Source organism: Protomyctophum parallelum (assembly GCF_964188405.1).
Source record: "Protomyctophum parallelum genome assembly, chromosome: 15".
Classification (NCBI taxonomy): domain Eukaryota; kingdom Metazoa; phylum Chordata; class Actinopteri; order Myctophiformes; family Myctophidae; genus Protomyctophum; species Protomyctophum parallelum.
The window spans coordinates 9,880,355-9,898,104 of record NC_139710.1 but is presented as its reverse complement, the minus strand read 5'-3'; the positions used below and the strand labels follow the sequence as shown (position 1 = coordinate 9,898,104).

Below are 17,750 nucleotides of genomic sequence, written 5' to 3'. Positions count from 1 at the left end.
ATCCAAAGAATAAAGCGGTCAAACTGATTTTGATGGTATAACAAAATGTAGCTATAGGGACCCCCTGGCTGGAACCCCTTCAAATCAATGACCCCATACCCATCCTTTGGTCGGGGGCATAGACGGTCGGGGGTCATACTCTTAGGTCATACTGTATATGAGCTGTAGCTTTAAAAGGCGTGTGTAGAGTAGGCGGAGCGCTGAGCCACACTGTACAGACAGACAGCGGATGGGATCGGTAGGACTTGAGGGAAGAGGCAGCATCCATGGCAACAGCAATGGCAGGTGGGAGATAATGAAACAAGATGAGAGAGATAGAAAAAAATCTTATAAAATCTGTATCAAATGTTTAATATATCTGTGGGTACAATACAACTAGCACTGTAAGTTTTTTAAGTCAACAATATGGAACCGTTTTTGTTGTTGCAATTTTCTTTAGAAGCCGAGACGCGTCAGAGACTGCTGCGCACCGTGAAGAAGGAGGTGGGTGTTTTCCGCTGAATATCGAATCGGAAAAACAAACAGATTGGTTAGGCAATGCACATATACCGTATACGCCTTTATACTATCCCCAGTATCCCGTCTGCCTATACAGACTGAGTCCATTCGAGTAGCCTAAGTCCCAAGTTTTTTCCCCTCACAAAAACTTCGATAGGTAGCCTATATATTTACGTTACGTACAATGATTTATTAATTTAGTCCTATGAATTCACCCTTTTCCTTATTTATAACAATGAAAACAAATTGGCTTTTGATTGCTTTGGGCGTCAGAGGGTCCGTTTCTTGTTTGGGAAACTTTTTGTGTAACCAGCTGCTTCATATAGGAAATATGTTGTAAACTAAAACAATTAAAGACACATTCTAAAAATGGAACATTAAAATACAATATAAAAACAACATCCATATATGAGGAACTTGAGGAAACACTTGCTCAGTGTTTTTGGAATTGGTGGGGTGGAGTACCTGCTGCTGCTGCATCTGCCTGTTTACCTATATGTGTGGTGATAGCGCGCTTCTTTCCTGACAAACCATTTTGTGGTTCCAATGCATAATCATTTAGAGGGGTTCCAAACTTCCAATATCAAAAGCAGGTGTGTGTAGGCTACTGTTATTTGCCGATGCCTATAGGAAAGAAAGTTCCAAGTGTAAAGGTTTAAAAGTACAGCTTCATGAAACATAGTTTAAAAAATATATATATATCTGTCATCAGAATAATGAAAGAGACTATCAGAATTCATCATTGATCCAATAATCGTTAATTTCATTGCTTCCATTTAGTTGATCGTGGAGGATCCTTAATCCTTATAAATATAACTTTCAGAGAAAAGCTTTACCTGAACTTACCTGAAGCTTTACCTGAACTTCTTATAGTTAATTCTACGTACTGTATAAGAAATAATACCCTGCCAAATTATGCTGAAACAAGGCTGATAAATCATTAATGAGAAATGTCACAACAGTCACATAAAACCCTTTTTCATCAAGATGGCAAACACATGCTATACAATTCTTAGGTAATTATGGCTCAGATTACTTTAACATACAGTAATTGATATGGGTTACTGCAGTGTAATCAGTTTTTGTGATTTTAAAATCACATTTCTGTTCTGAATGAGTATCTGTGTGCTTTACCATGTTCTGGTACACCTTCCAAGTTTATTGTCTCCACCAGGCCGAAGTTTTGCACTCCATCCGTGTGTGTGTGTGAGTCTGTCCGTGTGTGTGTGTGTGTGTGTGTGTGTGTGTGTGTGTGTGTGTGTGCATGTGTGTGCATCCATCCGTCCCCAGCTAATCTTCGGCACCGTTAACCAGGTCGATGCCAAATTTTGCACACACACTCCCTGGATGCCATCCTAATTGGCTAACATTGGCTTTCAAAGTTTGTAGGATTGACCTATTCGAACAAAAAGCCTCAAATCATGAACGCAGCGTGCAATTTACGTGAAATCTGACTTTCCTACTAGGCTGATGAATATATCCCACCTTTTTCACATTGGCCTGTTATAGCGCCACCAACAGGTGGCTTTTTGCAAAACACATTTTTGGAACAAAATGCCTCAAATCATCCAATTGCCATCCAAGGTGTAAGAAGAAATGCCATGCACCCTTTTCACATTGGCCTATTATAGCACCACCAGGAGGCCACAACCTGACCTTCCTTGGTGGAGACCTGTGCCCAGAGGGGCACTTTATCTAGTTATTATTAATTATTATTTACCTGTAGGTCTTTTATTACCACACGTTGCTAAATACAATCACAGTCCTCGTGAGAAGCTCAATCAATGCAATTGGGGAGGGGGGTTACTTTGTCATGCCAAACAATCCTTGCACTTAAAGGAGCACTTTCCCATTTTCAATGTCATCTTCACATTATAATTGGTCCTCACCTCAGTAATGCTCATTATAAGATTGAACCATTTCTGTCTACTCAGTCTATGTGTCAGACCTGAGGTGGACTTTGGACAACTGCCTAGCAGTGAAGGCAGGTTTCATAACAAGATTTATATTTTTTTTTAAATTGATGCGAGAACAATATCTTCCATTCCAGCATGCTAACTTTCTAGAAAGAGAAAGGCTGTAGTTTCTAAGTTGGAATCCCCATCATCGATGATGAGTTTAGTATGCAGGTTTCGGAACTGTCCATAACCCACCACGAGTAGACAGAAATGGAGGTAATGAGCATTAGTGAGGCACAATTATATGAAGATATTGTTGAAAATGAAGACCTGGGAATCAGAATGAGAAGGTCACCGGTTTACTCCAGGTCCCTGAGCAAGGCACTTAACCCATAAATTCCACACCCAGCCATCAGCTGGGTGAAGCTGAAATTGTCCCTGCAGGATAAATTAAGCTCTAACTATATACTCGTTGTGCGATGAATGGCGAAAATAGCCAATAGATCTACAATATCATGTGTTGAGCTTGTAGATCTGCCATTTTGATTGATTGATTGATTGCGACAATTTGACTATTTCTATAAAGACATTTATTTATATTATTTATATTGTATTATTATTTATATATTATATATATTATATTATTATATTATAAGTACAGTAGGATAGGCATATAAGCTTTTACCTTCAGCCTATTACTTTTCAATCACAGTTTGTTTATGTTGATACTTTATGTTGTACTGTATGTGATGTTATGGATACTCGTGAAGATGATCGAAAACTAGTAAACTAGTAAGTAAACTAAAAAGAATATGGATGCCAGGTTGAAAGTGGTTAATGATAGTTAGTAAGAGAGGGCAGAGCATTATTCATACCCAGATTTTGGTTTCAATTTCAGTCACTTACCTAACCTCCTGGGATTAACTATTGTCTATTCTGTCCCGGCTGGGGACATTTTTGATTCCTTTTACCAGAGGGCTCATAAAAATGCAAGATATTGTGTTACTGGTATGTCACAAAACGAAACGAAAAGATAAGAGTCCCAGCTCCAAACTGCTGAAGCCTGACTTTGATTCACAGGAGAAGGCATACCTCTCTCTGCTCCACTACTAAGGCAGGTTATGTATTGAGCTCCTATGTGATAACTGCAGCACGATAGTATCCTCATTTGACCAGATAAATGATCAACATGCATCAACATGCATTGACTAGTGGTTATGACACTTTGGATTGAGTTATGCCTTTTCTCCAAAATTGTATTATTTTCACATTAAATACACTGGTCTTAGAATTAAGTGCATACATTGATTAAATAAGAATAAGTGGAAAGTGGAAATTAAAATAATGACTTCAGATTGTTTGACTTAAATAGGTTAAATAAGTAATATTTGTTAAGATTTGTATTGTGATTGGTTGTTCTTTTTCTCTATCCTAAAAACCCAACATATTTATTATCCCGTGAAATAAGGAAATAAGGATGACCATGATAGATATACAAGACAAGCAATCATTGAAGGATTGACATTATTTCCACAAGATACATGCTCTGAGTATGCTACTCTGTCTGTCTGGCACACACACATAGCCACACAAATTCACACCTGTGTTTGCACAAGGAGAGAGGGAGACAAACATGAAAGTGCATGCAGGACAAGAGGCATTTACTTTTCTCGGTCACACTCAGCCATTTTAACACTGGTTGGCAGTGGTTGCTTACTCAGGTTTCAGGCCACAGCTAGGATGATTGTCCAGCAGTGGGGAAATCTTTCTGCATTTGCTGTTTAATGCAGTTATATTTTGGCTCTGTTTGCATATGGACGGATGGAACACATGAATATAGATATGTACTGTATGCCTATGCCAATATGCCTGCAGGGGAACTCTCCGCTGGTAATTGTTATAAAAAGATAAAGGTTATTACATGGAGGGCAATATATACAACATTTGACCTTTTTAAATGAATACATGTGATCAGTTTTGATATTAAAAAGATATGATTAACTGTGTTGTCAGGGAGATGCAGTTCCACAAAGAGCCTAGGAGATGCTGTGACTCACATGGGCTGATAAGCAAATAATAGTATGGGGCTTTCATTAATTGTTAAGATTTTCCAGATTGCTATCATTTTGTAGGGTGAGACCACCTCCACATTCTGTTATTCAAGCTACTGTCCTGGGTTTTGTGACTTTTGTGAACTGATGGTTTGCAGGCACAGTGAGACATGAAAGCTGTCTCTATTCAGCATCTATCAGTAAACATAATTTAATCTAAAGCATAAACTATTCATCAGCATCCTGGCAAATGTCAACAAATTATGCCACATAATATCCATAACAGATACGGTCACAACCTGATTATTTCTATTTGTCTTTTTGACATAGATTTCATTCAGGAATTCAATGCCATTTAGTGGCTGAAGATAAAACAAAAATAAACACCTTTATAACTCATATAATGCATAGTTTGACTTAACATGACGGTGATGATCCTTTTTTCGCTGGATACACATTTATGTGTGATTAAGATGAAACATAATGACAGGATAGATGGGAATGGGATGTTCTCTAGCTTGTTTCCCTGCTCTGCTATAGCATGAGTTAATTGGAATAAATGCTTTATCACTGAGTTTAGCCAATCCCTTTAGGGCGTAGTTCATGCTATAATTGTGGGTAGATTAAGTAGGCTACATGTTTTTAATGTAGGCCTATTCATATTTATGAGTAGGCCTAAAGGGATAGCCTTTCCCATCTTATTCCTATGAATCTCAGGGGTGCCTGTATATATACAGTATGTCTGGATGTTAACGGTCCCTGTAGTGTAGTCAGCCAGCATGAGCATCAGTCACTCATCTGTTTATATCAGTGACGAATGGATGGTGTTGACGCATCTTCTTACGCAGTAGTGATACACTACAGGACACGTGCTGTCTCCATAGAAACCTGCAGGTTGCCTGTTCAGACACTTTGCCAGATAAATTCAACAGTGGCTTGATCTATAGTCCAGACTGATGGGGTCATTAACTCTCAAGGAGTTGTGTGTGTCCTCCAGCTCACAACTCAATCAGCCTTATACAGTATACAGTATGTTTCATTTTGTTGAGCATGATCAGTCACACTCACAGGGATGTGAGAAATCAGTCTGGCATTGTGTTAACTATGCTGGCATCATGATTCATGAGTAATTTCTGATGCCACTGTAGCGAATAGGGCAGGTCTGAATAATTGACAATGCTTTAATGCCATGTTTTCTGCGGTATTGTGGCATATTTGAATAATAGAGATGAACACATGTGTTAACTGTGCATGAAGGAATATAGCTATTCAAATACTCATGCAGTAGTAGTATTTTTGTTTTGTGTAGCAACTAATGTATTTTTCACTAGAGCATAGTCCATTAAATCCATGGCTATCAATTTACAAAAATATTACGATCTATGCATCTTGGCTAGCATACTGTATGACATGTATTTTTGTGTCAGTGACTGCTCTAAATATCAAACCATGAGCATTAATACAGTTCGTGGAAGCCAGTGAACTGATTCATGACCATAGAGGTCAGACACAGAGATTTGTTAGTTTTAATCATTCAGTGAAAATTGCTCTCACTCATCAGATTGTAGACAGGGTGATTATGAGAGAACTACTGGACTCATCAGAAGTCTATACCTGAATAAAGTCTTTGTGACAGCTGTGTTGGTGGGGTAGACACTTATCAGGGACACCGGCAAAGCCTTAAAGGGACACCCTTTTTGTAAAAAAATATATGTTAATGAAGTTTAGAACACTTTCCTGGGGGTCTTTATGTGTGTAATATGTGGTTTTAGATCTTTTAGATTTTAGCAGTGAGCCCAGTGTCTCTGTCATCGACACTGGGCTCACTTCCCTCCTGGACTACAATTCCCATAATGCTTTGGTGCACTGCTCCTCCTTGTGGATATAGGGGGAGGGGCTGTCTTACTGAGACAACATGTAGTCCTTGTGTTTATATAATTGTATAGTCAAAGAAGTTATTTGTGCCAGGCCCAGGCATTGTGCAGCGTGCGCAATTCCATTTGCTCATTCAGTTCATCACCCCATAGCAGCAAATGGGGTTTAATGTAGACTGAACTTTCCTTTTCGCTTCATTCCGTTCCGTAGGGACGGCCTACACCCACAAATGAAAGCCCGAATTTCGTAGTTTACATAGTACTTTGAATGTTTTTAAATGAAATGAGTTGTGACTCAATGAAAAGACGAGTGTTCTTGGCTCTGTGCGTGTGGAGAAAACTTGGAGAGACTTCAAGGCAGCAACGCAACACTCTTCTATGGGCTATAGCAGAATTAAGGTGACTGATTGATTGATTCATCTAAAACACACAATACAAATGCAATACAAATACAAAGTCATACAAATACAAATACAAATAACTACGAATTCCATTTTCCTCTCTCTATTTCCCATTCCAAGTGTGTTTGTCTTATACAGTAGTATGTAACGCCAGTGCTGCTGTTTTCAGCAATGGGGTAATACTTTTTTGGGTGAGTAGATCTTGTTGAGCTGGTCATTGTGAAAGTAGCTCTCAAGTCAAAAAAGTGTGGGCACCCCTGGGCTATAGTAAGGCTAAGAAAGAAGCAATATAACACTAACGGGCAACGGATAAGGGATCTCTTAAAGGCAATGGCACGTGGACCGGTGATTGGTTTAATTATTGTAAGGCCCAAACCACACCTATGCATAATAACGGGTACACCCCTTCCCCACTGCTAAATCCCAAAACAGTGTATTTAGAAAGATCAGACTAAAATGGAGCCCTTAGTCTTTAAAGAAGTACTGTGGTAACATGTCATTATAGGCAATAACAACAACAACATAGACCGGTAGAGTGGTCGTGTGAGCATGCATGTATGTGACAGAAAGAGGACGACATCAGTGGCCATAGATTTTATTGTTTGTTGTTGAGAGGCAATGTCAACATTCACCGAAGTATGCACTTCTTTTAAATTGCTAAATGAAATCCTTATGTAAGTGGTTTGAAATGATTTGCTTCTGCTATCCAGTAGTGTCTACTGTCCAGTAGCTTGAATTAGTATCTATTATGTATACGTCGCAAAGGTTTTGCACATGAGTGCAGGTGCAAGAGACCCAACAATAAATCCTTCACTGTTGGGTCCATTTTGCTCTGACCATTTGAAGTGAAATCTATTCACATTCAGGTGTATTTGTATTGAGGGTGAATTCAGCAGCACTTTTCTGTAGACCGGATAAGTCCACTGAGGACAAACTCATTACTACAGGAAATTACAGCTATCTGTATGGCTGTGTCCGGGGGGCTGATATTCCAGATGCAGTTTATGTTGTACACACCACCCACACACACACACACACACACACACACACACACACACACACACACATGCACGCACGTCTCCATAGCCACCGGGCATTGAATTATCAGTCATCCCAATCCCAACTGTAGGTCTGTAGATTCTCTCCATCTCAGTGAAAACAATCTGTGGTCAAATCGGCAAAGTGAAAAGACGTCGCTCTGATGATGATAAAACAAATGGACAATGTCCCCACCTGATTCCCCAGACATCTTCCAGAGTTCATATGCTAAATGGGATTAGGTGTTACCTTGTGAACATAGCACAAGCCATAGGCTTGTTTTGTTGTCTTCTTTCAGAAGTTGTTAGTGCATAATAATTGGAATTATATTCAGGGATTGACGTAACAGAATCAATGACTCCCTCTGAGGATCTGAAACCTGAAGTGGTTTATGGGGCGTGAACGTGGGGGGAGGGGGGGCATCCATCCCTTTATTCCCAAAGGATCCTCTGGATGAGAGATGGTGACTCATCCTTAAATTAAGCCCTAGACACTCATACATTGAATAGTGAAAATAATCTACAAGCAGCCTAAAAGTTGTAGCTATTTTTTATAATTTTGAGAATGTTTTGAATATAGTTTATATTTTTACGCCGGATTTGAACCCCAAGTGCTGACATTTTTACTATTGAGCTAATAGAGCCTGCCTGCTTGCTCAGGGGATAGATTGAATCTTGACCATCAGGTCAAAATTTGTGTCAGATCCTGTGTCTAGGTGAGACATGACCTTTGACACGATTTAAATCTCAATAGAAGAGTAGGGACTAGGGAGACACAATACAACCACCCAAATTGTATACGTTATTGTATATAACCTATATACCCTAGATTTCAACGTTGTTTTTTCATGCATTTCTATGGTAAAGATGCACCAGGAGAGGTTCTCTTCCCATCATCGCATTTCAGCACTCTCTGCATCCCAGCGTCTTTTGGTGGAGCACCCTGGGTGCCTAGAAAATAGATCAACTTTTGGAGAGGAGTGCCACTCATCAATGTCACTTTCCTGTGCAGAAAGGGTTTGGAGTGAAACGTCCAGTCGTCCACAAATGGCAAACATTGAGTGGAGGTGCAAACGACAACCCAGATCAAACCCTAACCTAACCATAACCGCAAGCATGGGAGCAGGCGCATGTCCGTCGGAATTACATTTACATTTTGATTTTTCCATATATGAGCATTTGCGCCTGTCGTAGACATGCGCAGAGCAAGTTCAGTCAGGGAACCTCAGTCAGCGCGCCGGCGCTCTCATCCACATGATTCACTCAGCCAATCACACGCTCACCCAATCTCTTATACCGGCTACTTTAACTGAAGGTTTTGCATTCATCCTCCTGCTTGCTTGCTTGCTGCTGCTTTTTGTATACTGTGCGCTGCTGTATACAAAGTGCTCAATTCTACGACTGCTGCTAATGTCACCAGTCTCGCCATTGCTGTGGCGTCTGGGCGATTAGGCTATGCACTAAACGTTGCTTTCATACAATTCTGGTAAGTCAGTGAGTTTAATTGGTTGGAAGAACGTGCACTGCTTTTGTTCACCGACGGAAATAACCTAGATTAAGTTGAAGCTGCTGCTTAAATGTCCTCCTCTGTTGCCATTTGTATCGTTGTGCCTCGATCACACCGAGATCGCTTTTTTTTTGTTAGCCAATGAATTTCACGTCGGGTCCTGTCCTGCTCACAGCACTAGTCAAGGAAGCAGCTTACTTGCCGTCTGCTCTGCTTTCCGCCGTTCTTCACATGTAAATCCAGGCCAAAGTTTATAATCCGTTTTATGACTGGTCACGCTTGGTGCGCATTCTTGTCTTGGCTGCTACTAGTCAATATGTGGACGTAATATAGATTCAAGGCAACGGGATTAAAAGCATGCATTTGTCCACAGTGTAGAGTAGGAGAGTGGCAACACGCTTTGTATAGTTCCAACATTGTTCCTTGGCTGGAACTATCCCTTGAGATAGAACGAGCACTTCCGCATTCCATTGTTGCCAAGTGAGTCAACACTAATGTCGCCACTATTACTAGTTTACTCGGAGTATGTCCGCATCGCGTCTGTCAGGTATGTTGCCACGTCTGCACATTAAAAGCGTCTTGGGCTTGTTTTATTTAAGTCACTTGCCGGGTCTGTTGTTGTTTAAACCCGCGGTTCATTCAAGGCACCCTCAATTTTATATGATGATAAACTTATTTGACGTCGTTGGATTGTTTTCATAATGATTCAAGATAGTTTTGTGGCTTGTTTTCGTTGACCCAGCTGCTTGTCTCTTCCAATATGGCAACACAAGTTCTCTGATCAGAATGAAACGTCCAATGCAGCATCAGTTAGAAGTAAATGGAGTTGACCAGAGCAACTGAGAGAGCATTGAGGTTGCTCTTGGTTGCATAGGCCCACATGGCACTTGGGTCCCAAGGAATATTTCAGTGTGAATTGTACCGTATCATGCACCTAGTGTTGGGCAGAGCCATGCTGGATATTATTATTTTTATTTTTTGGCTGGAGGAATCAATATCATGCCATTGATTCATGCTAACTACCTATAAACTAATTGATCCTGCTGTTCAAATAAATGATTTACCTGGCTATAAGGTGGATGCTTGCACATTCAGGAATCTCAATTTTTTTTAGTAGGCCTATTATGAGGTATTTAGGATGCGAATTGATAGTGATAGTGGGTGCCCCCCCGCCCCACTGGCCCCAGTGCGGGAGCGCACTCGTCCATTTGTTTGCATTGCACAGTGCGCTATTTCCGAACGCGCCCATTGTGTCAGTGGGTGCTTCAGGCCTCAAGCACCCCGACTCGATGCCTATGCCTACTCTTGGAGAAATAGGCGGCAAGGGTTACAGCAGAGCCATCTAATAGAAGAGTTACGATGAGCGGGCAGAAACCGAGCACTGTTCATGCAGCCTGAAAGGCGGACAAGTGGAGTTTCAAATACATTGTTTTCAACGACGGCAGTGCAAATAAGAAGCTATTTAGGCATGTGTGCAACATGACATGTTTTAAAAGTATTATTCAGGACGACTAAAGTCTCTGTAATGTGTTTGTCATACGATTACTACAAACAATCTAAAATAATGGATTTAAGAATACTAAAGCTGGGCTGTTGCCTGGGTCAGGCATTTCTGCCTACTTCTGTCCTTCTACCCATTTGTAGAAGAAGAGCCGCGCCATTGAACTGGCCCCATGAAGTGAACTGAGTTTCGTAAACTCCGTCTTACTCTATGGGTCTGTTTTACAGGTAAGTACTTATGGTGCTCCAGGGAAGTGTTTAACATTAAATAAAACGCACAGTCTGTCTTTAAAGACAGGAATTGGCTCATTGCTAACATTTCTGCTATGCTTAGCCCAGGAACAGAGGCGTCGTGTTTCCTATGCTCAGCCAGGAAAAGAGGTATGGCGTTACCACGCTGCTAACACTGCTGCTAAATGATTGATTTGAATTCTATCAGTGTTACGGCTTAGATGATACTACACTGTGACTGAAGCTAATTTGCCTTAACGTCAACTTTAGCTATATCCATGTCTTTTTAAAGCGATTCATAGCTGTTCTCATGCTGCTTCTGTCTCCATTTCCTGAGCGACAGCCTTTATACTGATGAGATGAACCTTGGATGCTGGGAAGGTCCTCCCTGTGGGTTGCCGCATACAGTCTTCATCGCAGCTGCAGCCATTATCGGATAGGCTCACATTGGTGGTATACGTGGTTCTGCTGCTACTGAAACCATGAGGCAGGTCATCAGTTAATCAATCCGCATCTTCACCTAGGCTGCTTTTGTTCTATTAATTCTATATTCACATGCAGTCGCTCAGCCACCTAAGTAGTGTTTCGGTTGAAACATCTGTATCCTTGATATGTTGACATGGACGCAGCTCCTTCTACGGTCTTGGGGGAAGAGTATGAAGGGAGATGGGTTGCAGATAAATGGCTGAATTTAATACTTGCCGGCAGATGCAAGTCTTCCGTGTTATTTGAGCTACCTTATAAGCAGCGGTAGCATGCTTTGGTCGGATAAAAACCTGGGATGGGAAACGGATCAGTCATAATGAAGGGATCTGCATCACCCATCAATAAGGACGCTCCTCTGTTCCATCTATCGACACGTTACTCAGTGGTATAACTTGGATCTGTGTTATGGATTATTTCATTCTAAGAGCTGTCTAATTCCAGGTTCGTCAACGTAGAGATGCTTGTCCTGTTTAATTTCATGTTCTAGCTCAGAGGCCATGCTGATGGTTTCGAAGCTGCCTGGTAACCTTAAATCAAACCATGGTAAATTATTCCTGCCTTCTCTTAATTGCAGCTGCAAGCTCATGAGGTTACAGTATGTTGCAGGGTCCTATTCATCTTTCCAAGTTGCTTTCTGTGTATCCTATCATAGTAGTGCTTTTAGTTAATTGTTTTAAATCTCAAAGGCATTATAACTGGCGTTCAGCTTTACTCCAGATTTTCAGTGATTATTTGTTTAATACCTTCTATGTGGTGAATCCTATGCATGATATTTCCACTTCTGACTTTGCTTGGATGCCCACCATAAAATCACTCAAACAACTCATTTCATTTGTGACAGCAACTAACACTAGTCTTGTCCTCTCTCTTCCATGCCTCATTTTCTGCCATGCTGTCCATCCGCAATGTCATGAGCCCCTATTCATGATGGATTCCGGGAAGCCATGGCCGGTCCTGCAAAAGCTGCTTCTTCTGCGTCAAGGCTGTGGGCTGCCTCCTAATCGCTACACGTCACACTCTTTAGGATCGGCACAGCAGCACCAAAAGTTCCAAATGCTACACTCTACAAGCTTGGGCTGGTGGTCTTCTGCAGCTGATGAAAGCTATGCTCTGCTAAACTTGAATGCTTTTTTCAGGCTCAGAACTAATGAGCTCTGAATTATGTTGGTTACGTTGCTGCTGCTACATGTATTCATTATTTTGCTCCTTATGCTGCAGGATCTTATTAATACTCTTAAAACAGTTTTTCTGCATGATCTTTCTGTTTCTTAGGCCGGTGGTCTCTGCTGCTTACGAAAGCTATGTTAGACTAGTCTTGAAAGATATTTTACAGGCTAAAATACTAACTAGTCGCGAATAGTGTGTTATTTGCTACAGATTTTTTCTTACTTACTACAGAAGTACAATTAATTCTTAAAACTGTATTTTGCATATTACTGTGGCAGAACTTGCAGCGTTGCCGCATCATGATCATGCATGCGATCATGTTGCACGCTAAAATTTGCAGCTCCAGGTGGTAGACTACTGGGTACTGATTTCAGATATTAATGATAACGATAGAATGTCCCTTTCGGTGATCCTGGTCGGGTTGGGTTATTTGCGCAGTGAACCAGGACACCGTTTAGGACTCCTGGATTTCAGGGATCAACAGGCGCTGTACTGTTGAACACATCGACCTAGTCATCACATAATGCTAGAACAGGCGCTGTACTGTTGAACAGGCGCTGTACTGTTGAACACATTGACTAGTCATCACATAATGCTAGCATGACCTATGCCTGATCTATGACCCATGTCTCTGCGTGGAATGGATATCGGTATGGTCTTCCTGTTTCAGGAAACAACAGGTGCTCTGTTGTACACATGTATAGCTTAGGGTTGGTGATGATCTGCTTTTTGGGGGTTTCGGATGTTTCGCGCTGTTGGGGGATTCAGAGTCCCTATGGTCGGGACTGATGCGCTTGACCTGAGTACCTAAAAAGCAGATCCAATACATCGCCAAACCATAATAAATATATTGCATTGACTATCCTATATCAATAAATATATATATTACATCCTCCTTGAGTTGTCTGACTGAAATGAGCATTTGCGCCTGTCGTAGACATGCGCAGAGCAAGTTCAGTCAGGGAACCTCAGTCAGCGCGCCGGCGCTCTCATCCACATGATTCACTCAGCCAATCACACGCTCACCCAATCTCTTATACCGGCTACTTTAACTGAAGGTTTTGCATTCATCCTCCTGCTTGCTTGCTTGCTGCTGCTTTTTGTATACTGTGCGCTGCTGTATACAAAGTGCTCACCCACCTCCACCCCAGCTACCACCTGTCGTTTTGGATCTACTGTTTAGGTACGGGGGATTCAGAGTCCCTATGGTCGGGACTGATGCGCTTGACCTGAGTACCTAAAAAGCAGATCCAATACATCGCCAAACCATAATAAATATATTGCATTGACTATCCTATATCAATAAATATATATATTACATCCTCCTTGAGTTGTCTGACTGAACCTCTGGTTGTGTGCCCAATTCCTTCAAACATGCAATTCAACCTCTCTTGAAAAAACCAAGTCTTGATCCACTAGTCCATGGCAATTACAGACCCATCACCAAACTCCCGTTTATCTCTAAAGTTCTGGAAAAGTAGTCTGTAACCAACTTCTAAATTTAACAACAATAATATTTTTGATAAATTTCAGTCAGGTTTCCGTCAGAAACACAGTATGGAAACCGCACAATGTGTGCCACAATGTTTGTATTTTTTTCCCAGTTTTTCATGTGTGAGGTGACAGTAGTTCATTAGACACCCTGCAGTCGTTTTTATGTGCAATGGTGTATTAACTTTGTATTTAGGGTTTCTTCCTGGAGGCTGAACCCTTGATAGTTAAATAAAATGTACTTACTTACTTACTTACTTACTTATGTGGCTTGGCCAGACTCATACCGTGGATTCACTGACACAACCGAAGAGGAAGCGTCAGTGAATCAACAGTATGAGCATGGCCAAGCCAGGCAACATGTGTAGTGCCCTGGAGCATGCTCAAAAATGCTTTTAACTTAGGTCAAGGAAATTGTGTGTTAAAATGGGGTTCCCAAACTGTGGTGCGTGCACCCCCTGTGGTGCGCGAACGTCCTCTAATGGGTGCGTGACATGAAAAGGCTAATGGTGGTGCTATGGTGTTATTTTAAATATATGAACATATGCCAATATATGGCAAGTATATGCAGAATATATGCTGCATATACTGTAAGCCATACATGTGAATATGAAATATTATATGTCTCGTATAGTGTATATATGTCCACACATATAGATATATACGTACATATATGTAGAGACATATGCAGGGGGCCAATTTCTAAAAATATGTTACATAAACATATGTTGCATGTAAAAAATATGTAAATGTTTTTCCTTTCCGTCTAGGGGTCCAATCGGCCCTGATTTCTGATCACGTGATCGGATCGGGACAACCCTACTGTACATGTATTTACTATATACAGATGTATTATCTTATTTCTCGATTCTAAATAATTTGATAATGATACAAATACTTCCACTAGCATTTCACTAACATGGTGTTTAAAATGCCACATCTGCTGTAGCATATTAATAAAGAATGAGTCATTAAACATTAATTATACATTCACAGGTGAAGCAGATTATGGAGGAGGCTGTCACCAGGAAGTTCGTTCATGAAGATAGCAGCCACATTGTCTCCTTTTGTGGTAAGAAACCATTCTTAAGCAACTCTGTAGTGCAACAGTGTCTCCTGTTAAACTTCAACGATGAGGAGATTTTTTAGTTTTAACATTGGAATTCAAGGATAGCCTCTCATCTAAGCAAGGCTTTTGCACACCTACAGGCGACAGGTGCGTAGGAGAAGGACAACCAAGGGCCCGACGTACTGAAATAGGAAAAAACTCCTGCACACTGTCTTCAAATGCAGTTGAAACGTTTATTAAGGGAAAACACATTTCAGTCTATTCGACCTTCATCAAGCTTTGATTATGAAAGAGATAACCTGATGTTGTGTTTTCCCTTAATAAACCTTTCAACTGCATTTGAAGACAGTGTGAGTGTGTGTTTTTTTTAAACTTTTTAAATAATTTGAACTGCAACACTAATATGATATTTGCTGACTGCTAACTGAATTTTCTAAATTAGCCAGCACCCTCAATATGCTTGGGATGTGTGTGTGTACACTGTACACCTGGTCTATATGTATAATCCTTGTTGACCCCATACAAGCCCACCAATAACTTAACCAGTTAAAACATACTGTGCATAAATTGTACTCTGTGTACTCATTGAACCCCCTTCTCTCACACACACACACACACACACACACACACACACGCACACGCACACGCACACGCACACGCACACGCACACGCACACACACACACACACACACACACACACACACACACAAACATGTACTTGCACACGTTTCACAGACATACAGACAGACACATTAGTGTATTCGCACTGATGTGATCGTGACTCAGACATCATTTCCAGTACACTCACAAATTTGAATCCAGAATTTGCACAGACCATTACCTTCTACTTAGTGATCCACAGAGACAGAATTTTAGTGTCATAGCACCAGCAGCAGTAAGCATGAAACATAGGATAGGTAACTGAGGTAAGAGTTGAGAGATGAGAAGAGAGAAACCTAAAAAAGTGTGCTCCTCTGAGCCGGTTAACCTAACCAGGGCCTGCAAACTTTGGTCATAGCCACTTGGAATGGGATCTGAAAAATCTAACTTATACATCTTGATCACATGACATCAAAGCGTGATGTTTGGTCACAGTCTGTAGAAGTAATATAAAAACAAGAATGACTCATAATTGCCAGCTACAGCAAGTTATCCTTTATGAACATCTATAATAAGTAAGTTTTATGCTGTTCAGACTATGGGTTTTATGGGTAAGTCTCCCATTGGCTTAGAGGCAGCCAATGAGGAAAAAGTGTCGACTACTTTTTAGATTTTAGATTTATTGTGAGTCACAGCAGCTATTCTTCCTGGGGTCTTAAACATATCATCATTACAACATTTCTTCCATATTATTACATACATTTACATACAACCATAATATACTACATATTCCATCAATAAATGTAAGTGTAATTGTTGTAATAGTTGTACAATCTATCTCCAGTATATATGCATGAATATAAATACATCTATGAATGTACAGATTATCAACAGTGGATATGTGATGAGATATACTTTCTTAACCCATTCTGAACGGGCACCCATTTTGGTGTCAGCATCATGTTATGCTTTAGCTATTTAAAAATAGCAGATCTACAAGCTCATATCGCGCCACCGAGTGGCGCGATACGAGCTTGTAGGTCTGCTATTTTTGAATAATCGAAGAACGACTGACATTTTTAGAATCTGATCTCAGGTCAGAATGGGTTCATCAGACCAGTGTGTGTCCAGTGGAAACCTCGTATGAATCTGATCTCAGGTCAGAATGGGTTAATCCCCAGAGGGAAATTAGTTCTGGGCTCTCTCAAGCAGAAACGATAAACCGGAAACAGCGGGACAAAAACTATGATATCTCCATAATAATTTCGAGTTGCAGTCCTGTCACTGTAGGTTGTGTTTACATTTGCACTGTGGCAGCGCTTCAATACGTTATCAGTATCGCGTTGATCCCGCCTCTAGCGACCACATACGGCCGCGTATCTCTCCGGTCAGAAATGGCTCGGTGTGCATGTCTCTGAGAAGGCCCCCGATGGGGGCAGGTGGAGGAACTCACTGCTGCCACCAGCTGGCGGAGTCAGGTTAAGAAATGAGGGTGTTACAGCAGCATAACGTGACAGATAAATAAATAAATACTAGACAAACATTAAATAATGGATATGAACACACAAGACCAGGGTCAACATAGGACAATATGCATTGTTCTTATGCATTTGCATTATAGAGTCTGATGGCAGTTGGCATGAAATAGAGTCTGTACCGCTCGGTATGCAAATGTATAGTCAAGTGTCATCTGCATTATGTCTATCAACAGTGAATATAATGAGTAAATAATATGCAATCTACCAACAATGAATCGTTGACTTCAGTTATTCTTAACAGGCAAAGGCATCTGTCATGGTTCTGTAGTGTAACATCCCAGTATGTGCAAATGTGCCAGAAACAAGCAGGAGTCTCTAATCCAAGAAGAGAATACAGCCTACATTTAAGCAAGTGGACACTTGAAGGAATATGCAGTTGATAGCTCTGCTGTAGCCTTTAGC

The 17,750-nt window shown here is 40.8% G+C and overlaps 1 protein-coding gene across 1 annotated transcript in view; it reads left to right on the top strand.

Annotated features, from left to right (window-relative positions):
* Positions 1–405: 405 nt before the first annotated feature.
* Positions 406–17,750, top strand: part of sgsm1a (small G protein signaling modulator 1a) — a gene marked incomplete at its 5' end in the record, with an annotated part of 39,789 nt that continues 22,444 nt past the window's right edge. Inside the window, 2 exons of the mRNA XM_083784815.1 lie at positions 406–483; positions 15,138–15,213. Coding sequence (XP_083640941.1) covers positions 406–483; positions 15,138–15,213 — 154 coding nt within the window. The remainder of the gene's footprint in view (positions 484–15,137; positions 15,214–17,750) is intronic.